Here is a 26712-nt window from a genome sequence, read left to right on the forward strand (position 1 = left end):
TCACCTTCAATTGAAATTAAATGGAAAGAGTACTGTTGAAGAATATCTGATATGGTAATTTACTACACCAGAACGTTAACCTTTTCCAAGAATCAAATTACATTTCCTCATTTGCTAGCACTTTTAAAATACGAAAAGGCAATACACACTGGTTACGAATCTCCTTAGATAAAAAAATGTCACCAGACCTTGAGAGATTTGTAATATTTGTTTTGTTTTAGTAGCGGAGGGGCTGCTTTAGTTCATCACTCTTTGTAGTCAAGAATAGAGGCATCTAAATGTCTGAAAAAAAGACCAGATTTGGAACTTTAAAGGTTGGACAGAGAAAGGATGCCACTCCACTGCTAGAACTGGGTATTAATATTTGCACAATTAATTATGGTTGTTTACATTTGTTGAAGAAGAGTTTTGGAAGTATTTAATTTGTAAATGAAAGAGTGCCGGTGCCCGAAGTTCTCACTCAGAAATCCACAGCTGGTGCAATTAAATGTCAGCCTCTTTAATTCATTACCACACACTCATTGCTCCTTTATCCAACTCTTGAAGGTTCCTGTTTTCTCCCTTTGTGATCGCTTCTCCATCCCTCTTTTTCCTCCATCTTTCCAATTTGTGTTTTTCCTCTTTTACTCTCAGGTATAATCTGATGCAGAAAAATAGGTACTGGTCCACAAACATAAGTGCCAGTGGCCTCCACCAGCAACCACTGTCTCAAACTAAGCAGTGAGTGTTGAACAGAGAATAAAGAGCTGATTACTGCAATCACCAGCTGCCCCCTGGACATTTGACATCACTGATCAGGGGATGAATGCTAAAATAAAACCACAATCTATATCTCTTGCAAAGAGCTAAAAAATATGACTATGCCGTAGGGAGGAGGTGGGGTGAAACAGTGAACAGGCACTGGCATAGGGTTGAGGCATAGGATTAAGGTGCAGAAGGGACTTTTAAGTTTCCGGTAAGGGTAGTATTAAAGGGTATTAAGGAGTCTTTATGGTTCAGGGAAGTGTAGCATTAGGAGATAGTAAATGTTCTTTAGAGTTCAGGGATGATAAACATTCAGGTGTAGAAGGGTTTTTTAGGGGTCTGGGGGGGTAGTGCTAAACGGTAGCATGGGTTTCTACAGTTCAGGGAATTGTAGGGTTAAGAAGAGGTAGTAAGTGTTTTTAAGGTTCAGGGATGAGTAGCATCAAAGGAGTAGAAAGGAGTTTTAGGGCTCAAGGAATGGTAGCTTTAAGGTGATGGAAAGAATTCTTTTAGAGTTTAAGAAGGGTAGCATTAGAGAAAGCAAAGAATTTGTAGCATTCCTGTGAAGGGTAGCATTAAGGGGTAGTAAGAGGTTTTTAGGGTTTAGAGACTGTCCGTATTAAGGGGCAGTAAGGGTGTTTAGGATTCAAGCAGTAAGGGTTTTTTAAGTTTCAAGAAAGAGTTGTGATAAGAGGTAGTTAAGGCTTTTTAATGTTCAAGCTTGGGCAGTGTTAAGAAGTAAAGGTTTGTAAGGTTGAGGGATGAGTAGCATTAGAGAGTTTTTAGGGTTAACAAAAGGATCAGGGAAGGATAGCATTAAGAGTTATTAACATGTTTTTAGGGTTCAGGGGAGGAAGTGTTAAGGGGTAATTAGTCATTCTTAGGGTGCAGGGAAGGGTATCGCAAAGAAGTATTAAAGGCTTTTTATGATTCAGGGATGACTTGAGTTAAGAGGTAATAAAGGATTTTTAGGGTCCAGGGATAGATAGCATAAACAGGGTTTTCAAGGTTCAGGGAAGTGTAGCGTTAAGGTGTAGTAAGGATTCTTAAGGGTCAGGAATGGGTAGTGTTAAGGAGTAGTAGAGGACTTTTAAGGTTCAGAGATGGGTAACAATAATGAATAGGAATGGCTTTTTAGGGTTCAAGAAAGGGTAAAGTTAAAGAATAGCAAGCATTTTTAAGGTTCATGAATGGGTATTTCTTAATCAGTAGTAAGGCGTTTTTATTACTCAAAGTTAGTAGTAAGGGTCAGTAAGCACGTTTTAGCATTCAGAAGAGGGCACTAAATATTGTTTTAAAGATTCAGGGAAGGGTACCTTAAGATTATGGTATATTAAATAAGGAACATAGTTTTGAAAAAAATAAACAATACATTAAAATCAATAATTAAATTATCTCTTGGGAGCCAAGGAGCTTAAACAAAATCTCTTTAGCCCATACATTAAAAAAAAGAAAAACACTTTCTCAGGGAGTGCCATGCTGAGCTTTCTCTGAAGTCCATGATGGAAAGGTAATTGGGATGATGGCCAGGGCGGAAGTGCATCAGCACATTCTGCCCTCCACCCATCTGTGCTGCTGCCAGGGAAGAACAAGCATTGTAATTTTATAGTTATCTAGGAGACATATAGCATTGCATTGGTAGGTGTTTCACCTGAAGAGCAAGCTCTGTTGTGGCAAAATAGTGTTACTTGATAAAGAGCCCTGGCTCACATGGTTTAATGATTAAATGATCATGTCTCCTTGGAGGTTAAGCACTCTTTTTTGAAAACCAACCAATATGTGAACAAACCCAAGACACTTGTCTGTACTGCTCCTGAAAGCTCTTTTTTTTGGTTGATCACATATGGTCTGGTGACAGTTCCCAGACAAGCCAGAATGAAAAACTTTAAATAAAAAAGGGAAAATTGAGCTCTGTTTTGGTTTTGAGTTTGAAGTCCCATAGTAAATCAGATAATGTGCACCTATTGATTACTAAATGTAATATCATCTGACAGTTTGTCATGCGAGGAAGGCTTTCTGAATCAAAAGACTACAAATGCGGCCAATCCCTAAAATTATATTTAAATTTTTTTAAACCCATCCCAGTTCTCAGCTACAGGAAAAAGACATATTGTGCAAAGAACTTTAAAGAAATAACATTGTTTTTTTCTGAGCCAAAATTTCAAGACCGTAAAAAATCAGAAGACTGATGCATAATGCAAAAGTAAGCCAGGCTTGTGCATTTCAGTTATTAACTTCAACATCAGAGGCAGTCATAGTGATAATTTTAAGATGGAATCAACATTTTGTCTCATCTTTCTTCAAAGAATTTGGTACTAGACATCAATGTGAACTGTGTGATGCTGACATAAAACAGACCTGACAATTCCCTTCCTGATTAAACTGTCCTGACAAATCCAATTTTGTGACATTTCCAAAATGCATGCAATTCTCTGGATTTACAAAATCAACCTGACAAGTAACTTTCTTTGCAAAACTAATATATCGGGTGTTGTAAGAAACGCTGTGACAAAACTCCTCTATTTAAATTCTTACAATCCCCCATTTCTGTGCTTCTCCACTCCCCTCTCTGTTTGTGGTGGTTTGGGTTATTGTTTTTCTATGAGATTTGTCTCTTGGCAAGCAAAAACATGCACTGCTACCCATGGATCCATCATTCAGGATCTTCATCGAAGTGCACCTTAACTTGCCCTTCAGAACCATAATCCTCCATAGTCTTAGTCACACACAACCCTGATCCTCCTTCCCATACAGCTGTTCTCACATAGTGCAGGAGCATCTCCTGATCTCACTGCATGTCTGGACTCTAGATGAGTAATTCCAGGAACGGTCTTCTCAGGCATATGTCTTGCAGTCAGCGCCCCTGAAGGCATTGAGTATGGGGGTGTTGAGGATGAAGGCATTCAACAGAGCGATGCCCTGTTTTATTGTCACAGTGAGCTCCTCCACCATGAATGGTATGAGCTGAGGCCTAAAATACATTTTATAAGGTAGCACTGATAGGTAAAAGCTACAGGAATAAGGGCAAGCAAGGTGTACATGCTTGGCTGTCCTGGGTAATAATCCCTGGTGGAGGCAGTTTAAAGCATATGCCAGTATGAAAAGTCAATCTAGTCAGTGCACTCAGAGTGTAAAGTTAAAGCAAGAATAAGGGCTAAAATTGTTTTCTGTAATATTTTTGCAGGTCAGCCTATAAAACAAGTGCATTCATTGTTTAGTTCATTTTTGTTTTATTAGTACAGACCTTGTCATACTCGTCCATACTTCATACATTACCATCTCCCAGTTGAAAAGAGGATTATTTCTAAGACATATGAATTGGTTTACTGTACCTCCATCAGCCTGCCCCTTTTGTTTTTTAAAAGAAGGATCAGTATGAAGATAATCAGTCTTAAGGAACTTTATCTAAGATTTTGTTAAAACTCAGCCAGAGGCCCACCACAGGGGGGCCAGATCTTCGGGACTTCAAATGCCTCGGATATCTTCCAATTAGATATGTGCTTGGAACAAAGTCCTTACATTTTAAATGTTCTTATACAGGAACATGTCTGTAACTTATATGAAAACTTTACCATGCACCGGCCTAGTCCTACGCAGGCAGATATAGCATAGGACACTGACAGGATTGCATGATGTTTGGAACCGTTTGCGTACACCACTGGCATTCCCAAAACTCAGGGGTCAGGCAGCATCTTTAGGACTCCATCATTAGGAAGCTACAAAAACCAAGGAAATGTTGTTGGATGAGTAGACTCATCAGCAAAATGCTGTTTTTCCTGGGGTGGTGAACATCCTTGTAGCGTTCTTGTTTCCAAAGTACATATTTTTGATTTTTAACCTTTGATGCTCTTTTAGCACCAGGCTACGACACACATAACATGCTACTGCTGAGTACCACAGGCTTATTTTGCCAACTAAAATCATCCATGAAGGTGCTAGTTTTAGTTGCAGTCATACTGTTCTAGCATGCTACTCATACAACAGCTACACTTCGGACTTGAAAATTCCATTACAAATTTCAGCTCTTTTTACAGAGTTAGGAAAAAGTCATTTTGTGGTTGCACACCCTGCAATTCGCAAAAAACACGGCGACAAAATGTTTTTTACAATGTTCTAAAGCCCTGTTACAAGTCAGAAAAGGATTTTGAACTTGTAAAAGTGCTTTTCTGGCCCTTTATGAATTACAATCGGAATAGGCATAAAAGGGACATCCATCTCCTATTTGGATTTTGGAAAGGTACATATCAATAGTTTGTGACAGCAATTGCGATTGTAAACCATTGATCAGTCACTGACCCCTCAGATGGGGTAGCAACTGATTTATAAAGAAGAAGCTGTACAGGGAGCTACTGCCTGCTGTCCTCAATGTTGTCGCAAATGGAAAACATTTTAAGAGACAAAGAGCAGAACCTGCCCCTTTAATGGACTGTGCTGCTTTTAACAAGGAATATTTCCAGTGTAACGAAGGTCTGCTGTTCCTTGGACCCCTCAACCCTGCATTTACAGCCTAATACAGAATGTCGCAAAATGCAACCTGCCTAATCAATGTTCATAAAATTATTGAGGCTTCTTCTGTAGCATTTCATATCGGAGTCCTTGCATTTCTCAGCACTGTGAATAACAGTTGTTACTAGAACCCAATGTAAGTGTTCTCAATTTATCTTGAAGGATGTAAGTCTGAGCAAGTGTTTCTTAGATGTAATCCTTGGAACCCACAGATAGCTGCACCTTTCAGGGCCATTCCTGAGTCACTGTAAAGTATCACTTGGCCTTGATTGGTCCAGATCACCTCTGGCCTGTAGAACACATCATGGATAAGAAACACCCTTTGCAAGTTCTCTAGACAGTTATCTCACCAACTGGATTGAGAGGTGTACTGAATGAACTTTTACTGGACCCTAAGCATTTTGGGCCTGATTTAGATCTTGGCTGCATTACTGCCAAACCTGCACAACTGGAAAACACCATCAAGTCAGTGGTGTTCTGCCCACCATATTTAGATGTATTGCGGCTGAGCCGCAGGCCACCATGACAGAGTACTCTTCCTCACTGTCAGGCTGGTGGGTTCCTGCCGACCACATTTTGATCTTACAGTCCTACAGGTGGTGTACTGGTGGCAGATTGCTCGCTGAGGGAGACCATTGCGGTAGCCATTGGGCATTGTACAATTCTAGTGGCTATCGCATAGAGGTAAGTGACAGATACACGCTGTACCTCAGCCATATGTGTCCACCTGCACAACACACATCACAACACACAACATATACACTATTTTCCATTGCCATTCCACCACAACATGACATCAACATGTAGAAAGCACATATTTCCATACATCCATGACACAACATACACACACCATTGATACTGCACCTACGTACACAGTGACCAAAACAATGACACACTCATCATCACACATGCATACAAAAGCACAATTGCACACATCACAAAACATAACCACCACATAACAACACACACCTGAATGTTGCACACAGCAACACAACACACAAACCAAAACACACAATAGACATCAGACCGACATGCATGACACACATACAGACACAAACACATCACCCACTCCAGCTCAATCTACCTGGACCAGTTAATCCATTCTCACACACACATACATGTACTGACACACACCCAACTGGACTCCCACCATCACAGGTACAGATTCACTTGCAATTTGCACAGATAGACATGGTGACAAGTGTGATGCCATTGTTATTCTGATGCCACTACCAATGGCAATGAATACTGACACTACAACAACAACCGTGTATGTGTGCAATATGTGGCTTACACCAGTGTGTTCCCACTAGTCACTTAAGCAAATGTGTTCCGGACATATGCATGTCAGAGGTATTTTAAAAATATACCTGTAGCATGTATATTTCTGCAGTTATACCAAGCTCATGTGCAGTGCCCACACAAGGTACACAGTAAATACAGTATCCCTACCTTTGAGTCCAGCGATGGCGGGATCATGTGTCCTCTGTGGTCCAGTAGCACCAGCAACTGCAGGTGATGTCCAGTTGCGTCAAGTCCAAAGCAGAAACGTGGAAAGAGGTAGTTTTGGGCCCCTTCCCCATCCAGTCCACCAACTCAGGCATGGAGGTTGGACCATCACAGTTGGCTTGGCGGTAAGTCACACCCAAATTTGCTCAGCAGTAAAGGTGGCCGGAGTTCCACCATCAGCCTGTATTTCCAGTGCCTCCGTCAAGACGCCTGGAGATTCATTGGGGCGTCGGCAGGACTCAGGCACTCCTTTGCCTGTTGTCCCGCCAACATCTAAATCGGGCTGGCAGACCACCTGGTAGGCAGGCGGGTTTTCAGATGAAAAATCAATGGCGGGACCCTAACCACCAAGATTTAAATCCGGCCCTTTGATCTTTCTCACCAAAAAACCTTCAATTCCCATTAAAGACACTAGGAAATAGTTTCCCTTTGGTGTGTTCAAAACTGAATTGCTTGGCATAGGTTATTGATAAAGAGGGAGGAATTTGAATCAATGGAGTTTACTCGGAGATAGTGCTGTCTTCCTGCGATGACCCCGAATCTTTGTGTGAATGAGGGACTGCTGTCTAAAGTACGATGATGGGATACTTCAACAAGGTCCGGCTTTAGCACTGGTGCTGCCCAGTGTGACAATCTTTTTTTGGCACTGACCTCAATGACCTACTCCATGGATTCCCTCACTACTACACAGTGCCCCTCATCTTTCCATAGTCTCTCTCTGATGACCGTTTAATTTTTTTTATAGTGCAAATCATAGTTTACTCAGACTCAGTACAGTGATCTGCATGGTACAATTTCTTTACAGCAGGCACAATAACCCTCTGTGCTACATTATGATTAGTCAAAACTGCCACTAGACAAAACTCAGACCACTTTCCAGCAGGAACTTTAATCACCAGAGTTATCTTGACATTTTTATTGTTGTCTGAAAGCTGTTGAACACACAAGGAACTCTGCAGCAGGTGCTTTTAAACAAAAGTTACGTTTGTAAACTGCTCCCCTCCCAAGTCGTACCGTCCTAAAGCCGACCCTGACTGCAACCATATACTAACACCAGACACAATGGTCAGCTTCACCCCTGCCTTCCATTGCAACCTCTTTATTTCCGCTGTTTGAACTTGACACCATTTTTCTGGATGTTCGGGATGCACCTAAAAGCAAATTACTCCCATCTGTGCTTTCCGCATGGGGTGAGATTCTGCTAAACGACCACAAGGCTAAAGGGCAGAATTCATTAAAAGATCAATGCTTTTGATGCCCTCCCTCTGTGTTGGTGTGATTGTGGGATTACCCCTTCTACTAGCTTGGCTGGCTATAATTGCCATGACTGCAAAGGACAATTGAGAAAGCGCCACCAGGAACAAATTTGCGTCATTGCACCTGATGACTAATCCGCGTCACAGCAAGAAAGGAGTGCCAGAGTTGAGTGTGGAAAGAGAAGGGCCACAGCATATTGATAATACTTACGAAACATTGGCGGGCCCTGCTGTCGCCGTGGCAACTAAAGTTCCAAGCGGATGCTACCCTTGTCTTAGAGTGATGGGATAAGAAGTGACACTCTAGAGGCCGTGTATATTTACAGCGTTGTCTGCAAAGGATTTCCAGCCCCGAGTCCGAACAACTGTCATCCCGACAGCCTGCAAAGGTCACCAAATGTGAAGGGGCCAGGGAGCTGAACTCTAAAAGGGGGAGGCAGCTATGATGTCTTGGGGCTTAAATATGACTTTTTCTGTTCCAGGAGAGGCTTTAAACCCAAAAATACTTCACTGAACCAATAGAATCTGTCATAAAATGTAAATGGCTGCTCCATGTCTTTCTATTATGTGTTTTGGGCCTTCTAAAAAGCAAAACTTACTTTACTCAATAGTTCTAGGCTATATTCAGAACGAAGTAACTTTCTTTTGTTGCTTGTTATGCGTGAACATTGTATCTTGCCATACTGATAAAAGAAACGCATTTCTGCAGCACACATAGAAAGAGGACTATATCTCAGGATTGTTTTTGCTGCGCTGTGTCATTTGGCCATAAATATGGCCCTTTGTTTATTTTGGTTGTATACGTTAGCTCTTATGGTACCATATCATTGTTAGGCCTGGCTTTATAGAGCTTAAATCCAATAAAAATATTTTTAAAAACAGTATTTTAAGGAAACTTTGAAATCAGTAGGGAAAAATCATACTCTGATGCATCATCATCATCTGCAATCAACACTAAATAAATATGGTTTACCTGTCATCTCATCTTGGCACAGATGAGCAGGCCCAACAAAATATCTTAATAAGGAACTCTGTGAAATGGTGTAATTTGACTTAGATCTTACCCATTCTACTTCTTCCTACATTCTAAAAATTCTACTTTATTTGGACCAAAATCTAAATTCCCAAATCAAAAAATTATTTCTTAGGTTCTTCTTCTATATATACACCCTTATTTGAATTTGAAGGGGCATGGAATAAACACACCAGTGAGTCATGACGTTGTCACCTTTGCAATTCCTAAAAGGACACAATACAGCATTGTTAGACTTGTGAGCCTTAGGGTGGTCTTCCCATTGACTTTTTCCTTCTCCCCATCCATTTTTCTGGACCAATTTGTGTTGGTCATAGGAATCTGAGCACTTTACCACTGTTAATCAGTGCTAAAGTGCACGTGGTCACTCGTTAAAACGTGATAATATTGGCTTATCCACAACTGGCATATTTAATTTACCTATAAGCCCCTAGTAAACATCACCACAAGTGCCCAGGGCCTGTAAATTATATGCGACTAGTGGGCCCGTAGTATGATTGTGCCACCTACTTAAATAGTCCTTTAAAACATGTTTCAGGCATGCCACTGCAGAGCCCATGTGTGCAGTTTACACTGCCATGTCGACATGGCAAAATAAACCTTTTGACATTCCTCTTTAATAAATATGTCAACCCTAGGGTAGGCCATTGACAGCCCAGAGGGTAGGGTTTACTGCATTCAAATAGTAGGACGTGTACCTTTTAGTTTTGCATGTCCTGGTAGTAAAAACCTCTTACATTTGTTTTACACTACTGCAGAACCTAGCTGTCCCATAGAATAACATTGGAGTCACCTTATTAAGTCTTATAAGTGTAACTTCCAAATGGAAAGAGATGACCCCTTTGAGTTTGGTGTCTCTGGAATCACAATTTAAAATCCTAACTTACTGTGAAGTTGGATTTTAAATTGTAACTTGGAAAAGGCCACTTTTAGAAAGTTGGCATTTTCTTGCTTTAGCCATTTGGTGCCTGCAGCCTGTCTCTGGTCACATGACTAGGTGTAGTTGGCAGTTGGGTTTTGTGTATTTCTCCTAGACAGACCAGGATGGGAGAGACGAGCTGGACACAGCCTCACTTACACATGAGTATTCTATGTCCTGTCCACACACAGGGTTTAACAACCATGTGTTGTCACTCCAGTCAGCTGGGAACCAGGGTGGGTGGGGGGGATCCTTGCCCTTTAAAGCCACTGTCTAGAAGTCTCCAGTTTTCCAGAACCAGGGCACCAAAGTGTAAATACTGGACTTCAGACACCACCGCTTCAGTACACTTGTGGACATGTGGATACTCTGCCAGGAAGAAGGACTGCTCTGCGGCTGAAGGCCTGCCACTCTGCTGGACTGCTATTTTGCTGGACGTCTGCTTTGATGTGTTGACCTGTGCCTACTGTCCTCTTGCCTGGAGCGAAATAACACTGGACCTGCACCTCACAGACACAGAAGAACCACCCTATTTTTTCCATGTAGACATAGTGAATGTATCTAGGATAGGTGGGCTTCTGCTTTGATCCTATTGAGCCTCAGAGGGATTGGCTTTAGAAGAAGTTAGGGCAGACTGAATGTTACACCTAGCTTCATTCTGCCTGTTGGTAAAACTGAAGAATGCCACGTGGGCTTATTTTACTTCAAAGTATCTAGCTGTGACAGGAACTAAATGATAGTTTTGCAAAATACAGGAGGGGAATGTCTGGAAATTCTAAATTCACATTAAATATGATAAACATATTTTGCTGCATTACGTATTAGCCCAGCTGGGAAAATGTATATTATTCAAGACTATACCAATTTCTTTCAGAATTATAAGATTAATGTAGAATTAAAAACACATTTCTATATTGATGTACGCAACTGCTCATCCGAAAAATATGAAAATATATATTTAACTCAAATTGCTGATTAAAAGACTCACTAACCTGTAGGTAGCTGTGTATCCACCTGCTTCCCAGGCAGAGCAAGGTGTACTGAGGCTCTTTTTGAAAGTTGCATCTTTAACTATATCCCCATGTACAGCCCAGCAAGTGTGACTGGTATAATATTAGACAAGGGCTGTGGCTGTATGATGAAAGTATGGTCTGTTTATACATGTACATATACTGGCCAAGACAAAAATGCAATCCAGCATCCTCAATGTAGGGCTAACACACCTGTAAAGTAAAGGAAACCATAAGGGTTTGTATTTAGCGTCTTTACATAGTTGTCAAACTGATTGTACTTGTGCATCACCAAGGCCAGCTGAAAACGATTGGAGGCTAAAACAGAAGTTATGAGCATTAAAAGAACCTTCTACCTTTTTTGATATTTAATATTTATTTATGACTTGAAATTCTCTACTAAAACTGAAGGAGTTAAAAAACAGCATAAGGTATTTACCTCCATTTTGTAACGAAATGTTAATGGCTAACTGACTGGACTAGAATAAATCTACATGTTTCCTGGCAAGACTGCAACTCTCAAAGGGCTCTAAGGATTTTCGATGAGTCACATATCAAGTGTGCCATACTTGTGATTGCCTCTTCCCTTTCGGATTTTCAGCAGCAGCTGCTAAGAAATCTTTGCATCCCCCGTTGGCTGGTAAATTTCTGCTTAGAATAGTAAGTTAGCTTACTTTTACTTCTGGAACTTTTTTTAATATCATCAATTTAGTAAACTTCGTTACAAATACATTTTGCATGTCAATTTAGTAAACTTCATTAAGAATACATTTTGCATGTCCTTCATCCTTGCCTTCAGATTTCTAACTTTGCAAAGTTCTAGTAAAAGCGAATAGATATATTGCAAGAAAATACTTTTATGAGAACAAGGCTTACTTTCATGAATATGTGCCTCTTACTTAGGTGGTTGAATAAGTGAAAGTGTCATAGTAGTGAATCTCATTTACTTCCTACAAAAAGATATTAACAGAGTCTGTTGTTTCGGACCAATTACCTGTAACTCTACACTAACTGTAATTTGTGCCCCTGCCATGCATAATGTTGTTATCAATGTTATCATTGCAGATGTCATTAGGGATGTTTTCAAGGCATTCTCTGAACATGTCATGAGTGATGTAATATGTGAGGGTACAAAAACCCCTGCTACATAAGGCAATCTGTCATGTAATAATATAAAGCGTGTTGTTTTAAGTAAGGCAGGCCTACTGGCTTTTTCAAAGGGACAGAACCCCAAAATATAAAAAGCGGGTCTGTTGTCTTTATCAAGCGGCCAGCACATTAAAATATATGAAGCTAATATATTGGCTTTGTCAATAAATGAGCACCATCATTAATCAATATCTATAATCCAACGTACTTCCACATATATAAATGGTATGATTAATAATAATCACTGCCACATGATAAAGCATTTTTCTTCAAAACATCCATAAACATGTGTTGAGTCTATCTATTAACATTCTTCAGTCCACAAAATGCAGCTATAGAATTAATCACAAGGAGTCCCTGCACTGCAGCTGAAGAGCATGCAGCTCCAGTGTTTAATGCTTTAAAAATATGATAAGCCCTCCAGGGGTCATGAATTAAATGACTCAAGAGATGTAAAGCAACTTTTGACAATTTTTCCTAGGGAGGCTGCCAGACTCCCTGCAGCCCCCACTACAATTAAAAAAGCTTGGTGATGCTCCTGCCCCTTTCTTTAGGGGCACCACCAGCATCAAAAATATATATTTTTTAAATCCCTTGCAGGGCATTATGGGGAGCTGCCCGGGGCAGTAATTTGTTAATAGTAGGGGAGGATTGCAGCCCTCACCCTGAGCCTTCAGGGCCCCACGGACCCCATCTACCTGGGGCGATGACTGTTTTTAATGGAGAGGAGGGTGTGCACCCCACCCTCCCAAAGTCTTCTGAGTGCCCCAGGGACCCCCATCCCCCAGGGCCAATATACTTTGGTTTCAGGGAGGGGTGTTCAGCCCCTCTCCCCGAGCCTTCTGAAGACCATGGGGACCACATCCACCTGGGCAGATGTATTTTTTCTTTGGGTTGGAACCCCATCCCCTGGCCTTAAAATGTCTCTGGGACCTCTTCTCCCTGCAACCTAATGGCAGCAGTGTCCCATGTACCCCATCCTGTGAGACACCTTGTGGTTCCCTGCCCGGGACAGTACAGGCATGGAGAACTTCAACTCCCTGCCCACACTCTCCTGTGCAGGGGACACAGGTTTGCTCATTCCCAGGCATGGAGCAGGAACAAAACCTACTCTTGCAAATGAGAGCAAACAAACACAGCTGGCTCCTATTATACCTGGAATGGGTGCAGGCAGGGTAACTGGCAGGGACACATGGGCCCTGGTGATCCCCCAGAAGTCCCAAGGACTGTCAGTGCTGTGGGTGTACCGAGTGGGACCAGGGCACCCTGAAAATTTTTAATGTTTTAGGTCCCTTGGGGGTCTTTGAGCTATGTATTGGCTCAGGCAGGGGAGCTGCATGCCCCCTCCCCTTATTAAAATGACAGGGCTCCAGGGGATGGGGTCCTCAGGGCATTGTAATGGCTTGGGGATGAGGGCAATACACCCCTATTCAAAAATACAAACTCATCAACCATGGGGGGGAGGGGGGTCTGGGAGGGGGAAGAATAAAATTGAAAAGGGCAGAAGCATTTTTTTTTTTTTTACAGTAATGCAGATTTATGGATCTTCTACAGAACAGTGGTGCAGTCAAAAACATTTTGGACCCCTGCATCCACCATGCCAAGGGGCCCATGGTATCCCTACCTTGCCCCTATATGTTTTTATACCTTTTTTATGACAAGTGACTGAGTTCACAAGTACTAAAATTGCAAACATCGTATTTAATGTTGTGGCATCCAATCAGATCTTACCTTTTGATCTGTCAGCTGCATAGGAAATACAAAAAAATTCTGAACCTTAATTTCTTGAAAACTACTCAATGAGTTTACACCAGATCACAAAAAGCATACTTTCTGGATCATGTTCTAGCTTTCTGCCAAATTTGGTGTAATTCTATTCAGACTTTTTCGCAGTATCACTGTTCAATTTTCCTGTGACAAATTGGATGAGGAAAACAGATTTTAGTTGGGTGGGGGTTCTTGGTTCCCACTAACTGATCACTCCAAAAAATTTGAGGCCGAAGCTAAGGAGGATGAGATTTTTTTTTAAACGTTTTGTGAAGATTTGTCAAGCGGTGCAAAAGTTATTATCAAAACCAAAAAACATACTTTTGCTGTGGGAACGTGCCCATAATGGAGTGTGTATTTACTATTTCAACTCCCCGTGCAACTTTGTACTGAGGAACGTTATACAATACATATATAATATATCTGCACTTTGTGGCCCATATTTATACTTTTTGACGCAAAACTGCACAGGCGCACTTTTGCATCAAAAATATTACCGCCGGCTAATGCCATTTTGGTGCGCCGTGCGGGTGTCAAATTTATACTTTGACGCCCGGCGGCACAAACCATAGGTGTACGTCTTTTTTTTTACGCACACCGCAGCGTCAAGTACTAAAGCAAAACGATGTTAACGCGCCGGAAATGACTGTGGGTCGATTTACGACACCGCACACCGGATATGCAGCGTTTTTTGATGCAATAGCGTCAAAATTCCCAGCGAACACAGCCATTTCAGCAGAGGAGAGCCTAAATGGATCGCAGATGCCTGTACATACCCCAGGAAGATGACAACAGACCAGGACCCAGCCAGGAGGACCCACACAAGAACCAGGACACTTTTAAGAAGAAAAGAAAGTGTTGCTTCAGTGCAGAGGAACAGGAAATCCTGGTGAAAGAGGTGACGGAACACCAGCACCAACTATTTGTCACCTTAAAGTTGCCAATCAGTAGAAGGGAGGCAATATGGCAACAAATTGTTGACAAGATTAACAGTGTGGCAGAAGTACGCAGAACAGTCATCGAGTGCAAGAAACGCTGGCATGACTGCAAGCGCAGGACCAAGGAAAAGATGGCCAGGAAAAGGAAGGCAGCACTGCAGACTGGAGGTGGGAGTCCAGCACACCAGGAGGCCCTAGACCACATTGAGGAGATGGTCGCAGCCGTCATCCCTGAGGAGATCGTCACAGGAATTCAAGGACAGGACAGCGCAGACTACCAGGAGACAACGCACATGCAGGGTAAGTCGCATGGGGAATTAAAATGCACTAATGTCAACTGTAAGCAGGGGGGATACTGACCGCAAAATGCATGAAAGTCATCATTTACATGGAGTGGCATGGGTAAAGGGGGATGGCATGGGGGCATGGCCTGCACAGAGAGAAGCTGGGGCACACCATAACACTACACCAACAACAGTCCCATGGGGGCATGCTGCCATGCCAACAATGGAGCAGAGGTAAAGCCACGCCAGGAGGGAAGGGCACAACGTCAAACTGACATCCTGGCACACGTCAGCCACTATACCCCCTACATTAACTAGGGCCCAATTAAAAACCTCTAGTCAACAGTGTAACAGTGACACCAGTTGCCACTACCACCTCCGCTCTGTGTGCAGCTCTAGTAGCCAATGGCAGTAACTTCCCCATGGATCATACACACCTAAATTAGAGGGTTTAGGATGACAGCGTTAACAATCCCCTGAAACAAGACAAAGGCTCCAGTCCTGTCAAATGTCAATGCCCATAGTTGTCGCAAACATCAGCCAATGTCATGAACATTAGGAGCTACACAGCACTAAGGTCACACCCAGCCTGCATATGTCAGGGTCCATCCTGTGCCTGGGTCACAATGTAACATCCCAAATGGCATACTGCTCAGACAACAGCATTGAGGGGGAGGACACATGTAACTGTTCACTGAAATACACCTGCACAGTCAGAGGAGGAAATAGGACACTGCTACGACTATCAGGCCAATCCAATTTACCACACATTCCCTAACATCAGCAGTACACATTACCAATGCCAACATCCATATCGTGTCATAACAATGCTATGCCTAGGATACGCTACATGTCAACTACATATAAGTGGATGTGAAAGATCAGAGACTGGGGCAGGTCCAGATTGTTAAGTGTGCTGCTAGTGCCATCAGAGCACCCACAGCCAGTGAAAGTTCTCACCATGAGAATGGATGTAGATGGAGGCCTGAGTAGGACAAGTAGGTGGCAATTCACTATTCGGCCTAAAACAAGACTAGAGGAGATGATGCTGAGAAGTCCAATAACTTAATACTAAACATGTGACATGCAGGTGGGCCATAGGCCTGGGAGAATGCCCATCTGAAAGACTGGAGCAATGAACAGGAAACAAGATCACAATGTGAAATCATCACAAGGCAGGCATGTCACATCACAAAAGCCACAACACACACACACTAATTGTACCCCATTTCATTTCAGAGGACGATGGATCTCCTGCGGATATGCCTGTCCCAGAATACCCTGATGACATGGATGACGAGCTGACAAACATTCCCCACCAGACCATACAAGATGTCCTTGGAACCCTTCAGACCCCACCTTCAGTCACAAGGAGGAGCACAGAACAAGCAGCCATCGCAGAGGATCCACCCACCACCCCAATTGTAAGACCTGCCAGGTCCAATACAGCTGAAGACTCAGACGACACAGGCACCAGCTTTGAGAGAACTGTAGTTGAGGTACAGCGGGAGCTGGCCAATGAGGTGCGGGTGGGGATGCAAACTATGGCAGCCAGCCTAGAGGGGGTGCGTTTGTGCATGATGTCATCTGCAGATCAGGCAGCAGCCATGCAAGCCCTAACATCCATCCTGCAAGGACTACAAGACACTGTCAAGGAATTCACCACTGCAGTAAGGGAGTTGCTACAACACCTCGCACCCCAAACCTTCCACTGCATGCACGAATGCAATCATGACCCCCTCAGGGCCGACCTGGCTGCCTACCATTGTGATGTGGCTGCTATTCTTAAGAATCAGCAGATCCTCCTTGCAGCAGTACTGCCCTTAAGACCTTCACAGGTAGCAGTGACCGGGATGTCTGACTCCACGTCTTCTAACACTGAGGTGTGTGTTGCCCCTTCACAACCACCACCACCAAGGACAGAGGAGGCAACACACACATCAGAAGAAGAAGACATGGAACAGATCACCTTCACACGGAAAAGTACCCGGAAGCACTAGTCCCTGCCACATGGCCAACTATTACCAAGGTCCAGCGTTTTGTAACATGCCAGTCTTACAACAACTGTACTCAATGACTGTTCTGCTAACCACTGTATATCTTGTCAGCCTGCCCAGTGCTTGTCTCTCTCTTACTCATTGGCAAATCCTGTCCCTCTGCACTGTCTGAAACATCACCCCAGCATGCCAAAAGCATTTTCCTTTACCCCTTGTGTAGGATCACAATGGAAGATGTCACTATAATGGACTCACAATCATGGACAATGTACAGATAGCACTACAGCACTTTTCAATAAATAGCACTTACACAACAAATCTGTCTCTGGGTAATGTGACACATCAACTGTGCAGTAGATAACTGAAATGTGACGCCTGTCAAATAACGTAGCTTGTCAATACAACTGTCCTGAAATTATGTAGTCATATAAATCTGCACAATGGCCAGGATTGCATCATACTCTGCCCTTCCTGAGGGTAATATGTGATGAAGTGAACAACCATACACCATCATGCTGTGTTGGACAGAATAATGCTTCCTCAAGGGATTTCTAAGTCATCAAATAGTGGCCGCAAAATGTTGTCACCATGCAATACTAACACATATAACAGTGCACACAAATCTAAGCAAACACTCCAAAAACTGCATGAATGAAGGTGTCTGAGTTTACATCCAAATAGGTAATCATGCTGAACAGTGTCACAAATTATCTATGTGAGTCTTGAAGACGATACTACAAGAGTGCTTACAACAACTCATCTTATAAGGGTGTCCTTGAACATCACACTGCAGTCAGACCTAAAACTGTTCCCCCAATACCAAATCTGGAAGCACTGTTTGTGACTTAGAAAACATACTTATTGACAAAAACACATTGGGATCCATATTAACTGTGATTGGTGGTTGCAACGAATGGTGGAATCTTTGCAAGGTAGCTCTGGGGTAGCTGCCAATCTTACAGCTCAGTTGGGATTTGTTCGTAGCATAGGACAAAAATGTAATAGTGCAGAATTCATGTACACTAATGCCAAGGCCATGATCAACAAGCATTTAACACATACTTTAAAGGGTTCACTATATATTTATTAAATGGTAATCACAGAAGAGGAAACTGAGGGAAAAGTCTTACCTACCTTAATCTACCCTGACTACTCATTACCCACAACTGTCCCTAACTAACCTAACCTAAAATTACTTATCACATGTAACGAAACGTTCTAAACATCAACCCCCCACCCCACTTATGAGACGGGACACATGGAGGACAACAGATACTAACCGAAACACATACTATACTATCCTAAACAAATATATATTTTTTTGTATTTATTGATATTTTTGATTTTTTTTTTTCTAAACACACAAGAACCCCAACATAGCCCACCACCCACCCACACACTTAATAAGTAAAAATAGAAAGATTCAGGACCCCCCACCCACTAACACTAACTAAACTAACAGCCTATACTAACCCAACACTAAGCCCCCTAAGCCCACTAAGTATGAGAACAAGGAAAGAGGAGGGAGGGGAGGGATTTATGTCCATATCCAAAAGTCTAGAGGTTGGCCCTCCGGAGGGTCCGCTTTATGGACCGCACACGCCTGTTCATATGTCCTATATTTTTAGGGGTGTATGTTGTCATAGTTACGTCCAGGTCTCATCATGAGTCAGTGGCAGCTATTCCTGTATTTACTGAGTATCCTTCGGAGATCAATGTGAGTAAAGTCAATGAGGACATGAGAACCTACATGGGGATGGTCCCACCCTGTCACTGAAGACGTGTAATGAGACTGTCAACAGGGCAACCTTGGTGTGCTGAGTGAGATAATGTCTCAGGTGTCATGTTCTGGCAGGTGTTATTACAACATTTGTACACAGGTTGGCCTCTGAAATTCCCACTGCATCTGCGAACATCATAGCCTCTGTGCTGATTATTCTCGCAGCTATTCACCATGCACGACCCATCAATATGTTGTGAGCAATGTGATTCAGCGTGTGAACTGTCAGGGTCCTAACATGTGTGGACTTTTCATGGACATTATCAGAGGTTGCTGGTTCTGCTGGAGGCACCGTACCCAATCCCTGCATATGGCCCTGGAACACTGTCACACTTTGTCGTTCATGCATACATGAGACCCAGACAAGGGATGGGCCATGATTTTGGTATTCAAAGACAATTTAACAAATATGGTACAAATAAAAGGCAGATGATGCTATACAATGTATTTGGGTACACATTGATGAAGCACATGACAAAATACCTTCTAAAGGAATGAGAGGTTTGGTAAAGCAAGTGTGGTACATATGTAGCCACAGGGAATCTTTAGGGTAACGAACAGGCAGGTGCCAGTCAGGCTGACAGGATGCAGGGTCAGTCAGGATCCAGCAATTTCACAAGTTACATAATCTGTGGTCTGACTAAGACTGTTTGGAGGAGGAACAAGACAGTTGACATGTAAAACTGTGTATGTCCTGTGTCCTCACTGTCTTATGTAATGTCTCCAATAGACTCAGCCAATCAGAATTTGTAAAGCGTGGCTAATCACTCAACAGGATATCCAAGCGCTTGCACATCCTGGAGGCTCATTCAAACAGCCAGGTTTTGAGAGCCCTTCAGAATTCTGGAAGTGAGGTGAAGGTCCGGAGTTGCGTGGGGAGGCTGCACAACGAAACATGAAAAAAAGCAAGGAGAAAGCAGTGAAAATGAGGGAAACGTAAGGAGAAGACACACAAAAAAGCTAGGGAAAAAGCAAGAAGAAAGCAGTGAGAACGAGGGAAAAGCAAGGAAAAGGCACTCAAAAAAATGGGGGGGAAAGCAAGGAGAAGAACAGGATCAAGAGCGATGCAGCAGCATGGGGAGAGATCAGCATGGGACCTATTTATACATGTATGATTCATTGTATTTGTGTATGTGTGTGTGATCTAAAGTGCTTTAACACCCTGCATTGGTTTAAGTAGCACTATAAAACAAATGAAATTAATGTGAGAGGGGCTATAGAGAGATGAGGGACACTACTGGAGGGTAGTAGTGAACACATCTTTGGGGAAAGAGGTTTTTCCGTGGGGCAGGGAGGCACCAAAATAGATTATTGCACCGGCCATCACCAGCACTAAAGCCTGTCCTGATTAAACATGCACCAGGCACAGACACACACTGTGTGGCACATTTGCAGACTGGTTTACTAGCTTTAGATAACAATAGCAGTACAAGCTTATCACAGTGGAATAACTTATGTAGGTTTCTGTCAAACAGAACAAAGGTGATGCTGAGAGTGAACAATGCTACATTTCCTCACACTTTTAGTAGTGGCAGCAGGTAAACAGTATATGTGCAACCCGCACACAGTAGTTACATGTGCAGTATCAGCAGTGGTGGCTACCACTCAACGTGGGTGGCGGGGTGGGGTGGGGACAGGGTGAAGATTAAAAAAAGAAAAAAATTCTTACCTGTGGGTTAGACTCATTCATCTCCCCTCCGTCCTTGTCCTCTTCCTGTTCCCAGGCTCCCAGCCAATCACGATGCTTCTGTCTCCAGCCTTAGCAGCATTGTGATTGGTCTAAGTGGCCTGCTTTGCCGCTCAGACTGGGGTGGGAGCCTGGGCATGTTCTCCACTCAGCTTGCAATACAGCCGGGTAGAGGACACGCAAAGTGCGCATGTCTGTTTGGCCGGTCCAACACGGCCGGCCAAGCAGACATGCGCACTTTATAGTGCACATCCCCCTCCTCCGGCCCCCCTCCCTCCAGCCCAGCCCCATCCCACCCCTTCTCCCAGGAAAAATAAAATGATATTAACATTGTGTTAGTATAATTTTATTTTTCCTTTCCCCACAATCCAGTGGGGCGACGCTCCTCCGCCTTAGCTGAGGAGCCGCCCCTGAGTATCAGTGCAATCTTCTCTCACACAAAAACACATGTAATTAGTACAGGACATGCAGTGGAGAATCAAGATTATACATATACAGAAATACTGAAATACACTGCACACACGCAGGGTCGCACTGGCCTGTAGGGTGATAAGGCAGTATCCGTTGGGTGTGGTGGCACGTCAACTTGTGGGCTGGGTTTTGGCTGTTTGTCGGCCTGTTTTATGGTCTGCTGGGCCAGTATTTACTACTGATTTCCTTGATATTAAATCAAACATTGTCTGCAACAAGCTCAAATCCATGCATTCTCTTATACCTTGCAAAACAGACAGTGTGTCTTTCAGTGCCGGCTCCTCCGCTATGGTGGAGGAGCGGCGCCCCCCACCAGCAGCAACCGCTGCAAATCCTTCAACAAGGAAAGGATAATAAACAAAGTTTATTATCCTTTCCTTATTAAAGAGACGGGGCATGTGGGATGACGAGCACTGAAGGGAGTGCACTGTGCACTCCGCTCAGAGCGCATGAGACAGCCAGCCAAACAACATTCATAGTGTGCTCTCTCCAGCCCGGCACTGTGTTGCCGGGCTGGAGAGAGCAGGCACAGGCTCCAAGTCTGCCTGGGAGTGCCCTGGCTGGGCACTCCCAACCAATCCTAATGCTGCGTTGAGCAGTGACAGGATTGGCCGCAGGACTTGTTGGGAAACTGTGCCTGCCTGGCCTGGTGCAGAAACTGTGGAGCATCAGCGGCGCGGAGGTAAGATTTTTTAAAAACATTTTTTTATGTTATTAATGTCCTCCGCCACCCTTCCCCCCCATGCGCCGCTGTGACCTCTGCGAGCCGCAACTTGTGTCCTTACAAGTTCAATACTGCCACCAATTACCTGCAGTTGTATTACCTTTAAAATTATGCCACCCTACCGCAGCTAAAGCACATCCAACCCAATGAATGAAATTAAAAGGGAATGATCCAGTTCTGCTTTCACCTATGCAGGAGGCCTACAGCTGTTACTACAAAAGACAGAGAAGAAGAATCAAAGTTTGTTTGTGTTTTTCAGTTCATGTTGAAAAGCCTGCTCTGGCGGAGGTCCTCTTCCTTTTTACATCTTATTTCAGGGACTGCCTTCCTAGTAGCCGTGGATAATAATAAGTATGAACAGCTACATAACTCACACCCTGCAACTTGGGTCTTAAATAAAATGAACTTATGCAACATTACTTATTTCATTGACATCAGAGAAGTGAAAAAAATACTTGTCAGAATGCAAATCTGTAACCTACAGGGGACCTATATACAGTGGTTTATATCGGCAGGTACTGTCTGCTCCTGAGTACTTGTACTTCTTTCATTTGAAAGTGAGAGTACCTGCACTTCTCAGCACTTTTTCTGTAAGTTTAATGGGAGAGTACAGGCATTTCTCAGGAGCAAACAAGTACTCTGGTTAGTGAGTACCAATACTTCTACATTCCATTTAAAGTACTGTCTATATAACTATTGACAGGCCATCTACCCTCTAAGCTATCATACAGCTGCAGTGATCTGTCCAGTCTCAGATAACTAATAGAATATCTGTCAGGGCTGCATTGCATAGAGGGCAGATGAAAACATATAAAAGAGGTGGGCATCTTAGCTCCAGTGTTAATATATTGCACGTAACACATTCCCACAATTAAATAAATGACACAAAAGCTAAAGATAGCCTCTAAGCACTACAGTGCATGGGTAAATGGGAAGACTAAATAGACTTAGGGCCTCATTATGCGTTTGGTGGTCTGGGGACTGCAATGGAGGCTGGGCGGTCCGTCTGCCACTGGTTTAGCAGTACGACCACCTGATTATGGTGTTGATGGTTTGCTGAACTGGAGAACGCCAGAGTCCCGCCGACACTGCCAGCCATCCCCAACTGCCTTGATGGTGGCTGGGGAAAACCAGCTGTCACAGGGAGGTATAGACAAGGGTACCCTGTCCACATTGCGATATGCTGTTCCACCGAGCTGACTGTGGCAGGAGAGACCGCCTGCTTCGAGATGGCAGAATCCAAGGAAATTGGGTGCTAGCTCCCCCATTTCCTTCTTTTGCATTCAGCCTCCAACATAGCCCCCTTCATCCAGGGTCCTCTCTTCAAGGCAGCAACTTCAGTGAGTACAATTTGAATTTTTCTGCCATTTACTGGATTGGGCATATATTGCCCAGGCTCCAGCAATGGAATGGTATATGTACAAAGTATTTTCTACAGGTGTCGTGCATATGTGTACCTTTTGGTAAAAATGTAAAACCTGCACCAACACAAATGTAAAATTATACCTTGTATTGCTAACCAAGTCCCCCGCTGGTCTGCTCCTGTGGGCTGGGGTGGCGTTCATGGTCTTCCAGCTGATCCTTTGCTGGGCAGTGAGGTCGAGGCCCTGCACGCCTCCCTGCTTGCAGGGCCTCATAGGGAGTCGCATGATGGAGTTTCGGGCCAGACGGCTTCTGGTCGGGCTTCTTATTTCCGGCCCGTTTACAGTGCTGCTACTGTGGTGTTTTCCTGTCCTGTGTGTCTCTTGGGCTGCAGGGCGGCCTGGGTGTTGTGCACGCTAGTTGCTCTTGCTGCCTGACTTCTGGGCACTACAAGGTGCCACTGAACTTGCACGAGGGACGGTCAGCCCATGCCTGTTCTCTGTGGACAGTGTTTTCCCTGCTTTCTACTGCTTCATAAACAGGGAGCCCTGGTGGGGGGGTAAGTACCACGTAGTGGATTTTCTACTGTTTTCCTTGTGCATTTGCCCTGTCTGTGTAAGTCTGCTCTGGCTCTCTATGGGGTGCTGTGTTTTGAACACGGGGAGGCATTCTCATAAACTGAGGCATTTGGTGGTGGCTTTTTCTGCCTCCACTTCTTCTTCATCACTCTCATCTTCGCCTTCCTATTACAAAAAGCATAAGGAGGATGAGGAGGCACGTTTAAAGTAGCTAATTACAGAGACCATGCTGGAAATGGGCAATACCAGCAAGACAAAGGGGGCTGTTCCTGCAATTGCTTCTGGGTCTTCGTGGTCAGAGGAGGATGAGCTGGGACCTGAGAAGCAGAAGAGTAAATACATCTTAAAGGAAATGTTGCCCAACCTCATTCAGCATATGATGGCTAGTATGGGTTTTCTGGATGAGGAGATGCTGGAGTCTCCATCTGAGTACTTGCTGCGTCAATTCCAGAGTGCAGTGCAAGTGGATGTACCAGTGCACTACTGCATTCAGGAAATCCTCAAGCAGAGGTGGAAGGATCTGGATAAAATTCTTACACCCCACTGGATGACAAAGTTGTACACCTTGAAGGACATGCAAAAGGATTTGCCAGACTACATTTCCATTGATTGCTTTGTGGCCAGTTTGGTGTGTTGCACGTCTTTGGCTGAGGATGCGGTCATCATGGATGCTGTAGACAAGAACGTGGACTGGAGGATGGATGCATCCCAGATGTCTTCTGCCCTCCACATGCCTTTCCAGGGTTCTGTGTTATTTGGCGCTGAGCTTGAGGAGAAGCTTCACAGTCTGTTCAAAGAGAAGAAACATTCCTCCTCTCTGAAGTCCGTTTCTGGTGACAGGCAGCCTTCTAAGTGCAAATCTCCATTGTGCCAACCATTACACCAGCAGTTTGTTTGGTCCCAGGAAAGGTTTCTGGCTGGATGTGGTCGTGAGCGAAAACCAAAGTCACCCCCTCAGAAGCCTCGCTCCTGACTATATGGTGGTTCAGGAAGTCACAGTTGGGGGTCACCTGCAGTATTTCCTTCGGGCCTGGCAGGAGTCTACTTCAGGAGCCTGGGTTTTGGACATTTTGCAGCACGGTAACAGGATCGAATTTGGGGAGGTTCCGCCTTCATTACACCCTGCCCTCCCTCCCTTCCACAAATCCAGCCCTCTGTTGTTTTTGGGCTTGGTAGTTCAGAAGGAAAGCTGGGTAAGTAAGTACGCATGATGTACTCTCGGTGGGAGGGGGTGGGGTAAGGAGTCAGCATTCCTTGTGTTCTTTTTTCTGTAGAGAAAGGTTTATCTCCACTAGTAATGAGTGGGACAAGGACTACAGGACCAGGAGTTACGAAGATTATGGGTAAGTAATAGCACATTTTTTACGCTCGAGTCCAGACAGGGCACTGTGTCTGAATAGCAAAAAAGGTCTGAGAATTAGTCAGGTGCCAAGCATAGCTGCTCCTGACACATGACTGACCCTGTCCCAGTCCTTCAGTGACAGTGGCCTGTGAACCATCTTCCAGGTTCTCTCAGGTTCTGTTCTTGGCGCCTCTATCACCAGCCGCCGTGCCCTCCCCGTCCAAATCTTTTTTGTGTGAAACGACAGCCGGCGCCTCACAAGAAGAACTGCGAGAACCAACGCAACTCTCATTAGCCACCCAAGTGGCGCGATAACCCCTGTGGCACTTGAGAGGGATGGGAGTCCTCGGGCAATTAGTATTCGCCTGACATTATTTAATTAGCTTGCAAATGTAATGTTTATTTTACTTGCCCAGGATAACCTTGCGAGTTCAGGATCCATAAATTTAGTCCGTAAGTATTTCAGTTGCCGTAACAACCGTTCCCTGATGTGATTTCTCATCTGCATAGGCCTTGTGTGTGGTGAAAGTTGTCTGGCTGCTGCTAATAGTTTCTTTTCTCTTCTCCCTCCCTCCTCACTCCCATTCCCCGTTTCCCCCTCTACTGTCTCTTCACTTCTCTGATTTCCGTCGTGATACTTGTTGTCCTGTGTCATTCCGCTTTCATTTTCTGCTTCCTGGTTCCACTTTGTATTTCCACTCCTGGTTCCTTCTTTTCTTTTGTTCTTGTATGTTCCCACTTTCTCTTTCCGTTGTTTATTTACTCTCTGTTTCCTGCTTTTTTACCACTTCCGATATCCTGTACCCGGTGCCCTCATGTGACTCTCATTCTTGCCTGCTGTTTCATGTTCCTGTTCCCGGCACCCGCTCCCTGTTACCACTCCACATTCCCTCTCTTGGGTACATTTATCGTTCCTTGACTTTGTTTCCCATTCACATTACTGACTCCCGGTTTCTTGCTCATCACCTCCACTTCCTGCTCCCTGATTTGACCATCCCGGACCCCATTCTCTTTCCACCCTCTTTCCACCCTCTTTTCCAAACCTCCAGGTCTTCTACCAGCGAGCTGACATGGCCATTGGCTCCCTGACAATCAACGAGGAGCGCTCGGAAATCATTGACTTCTCTGTGCCATTTGTTGAGACGGGCATCAGCGTGATGGTGTCCAGAAGCAATGGGACTGTTTCACCCTCTGCTTTCTTGGGTAAGTCCTAGTAGGCTACCCTTGTTATATTTATGTATATGATTTTCAGTTACTGTACAGAAGGCATACACAGTGCAAGGGATGTCCAAAACTCAATAATTATACTAGATAAAAATAAGACTGTTTTAAATCGTTAACAAGGAAGAAAGATAAATAAAAAAAAAAAGATATTATATACAATAGATGTTCTAGAATCAATAGGTGTCAGATTTCCAAGAACGAAGAAAATTGGTACTTTCTTAGTGTGATAATGAATATGATTGAGGGACTTCCAGCACTTTTGAAACGGGAATGTTGAGAAGTGGAACTTCTTTTAGCCTCTCACCTTCAAGCCATCATTTCTCTTCAGACTTCAGACCCGCAGATTGACCTAAGACGTTTCACAGACAATTGTTAATCATTTGCATTGTATGCGAAGCAGTCCACCTTTGACTGCAGCATCACTCCCTGCAT

The 26712-nt window shown here is 43.8% G+C and overlaps 1 protein-coding gene across 1 annotated transcript in view; it reads left to right on the forward strand.

Moving 5' to 3' along the window:
• Positions 1–26712, forward strand: part of GRIN2D (glutamate ionotropic receptor NMDA type subunit 2D) — a 1291669-nt gene that overhangs the window by 840682 nt on the left and 424275 nt on the right. Inside the window, exon 7 of the mRNA XM_069200679.1 lies at positions 26106–26259. Within this exon, the coding sequence (XP_069056780.1) occupies positions 26106–26259 (154 nt within the window). The remainder of the gene's footprint in view (positions 1–26105; positions 26260–26712) is intronic.

The sequence above is a fragment of the Pleurodeles waltl genome, chromosome 7 (genome assembly GCF_031143425.1).
Source record: "Pleurodeles waltl isolate 20211129_DDA chromosome 7, aPleWal1.hap1.20221129, whole genome shotgun sequence".
Lineage (NCBI taxonomy): Eukaryota > Metazoa > Chordata > Amphibia > Caudata > Salamandridae > Pleurodeles > Pleurodeles waltl.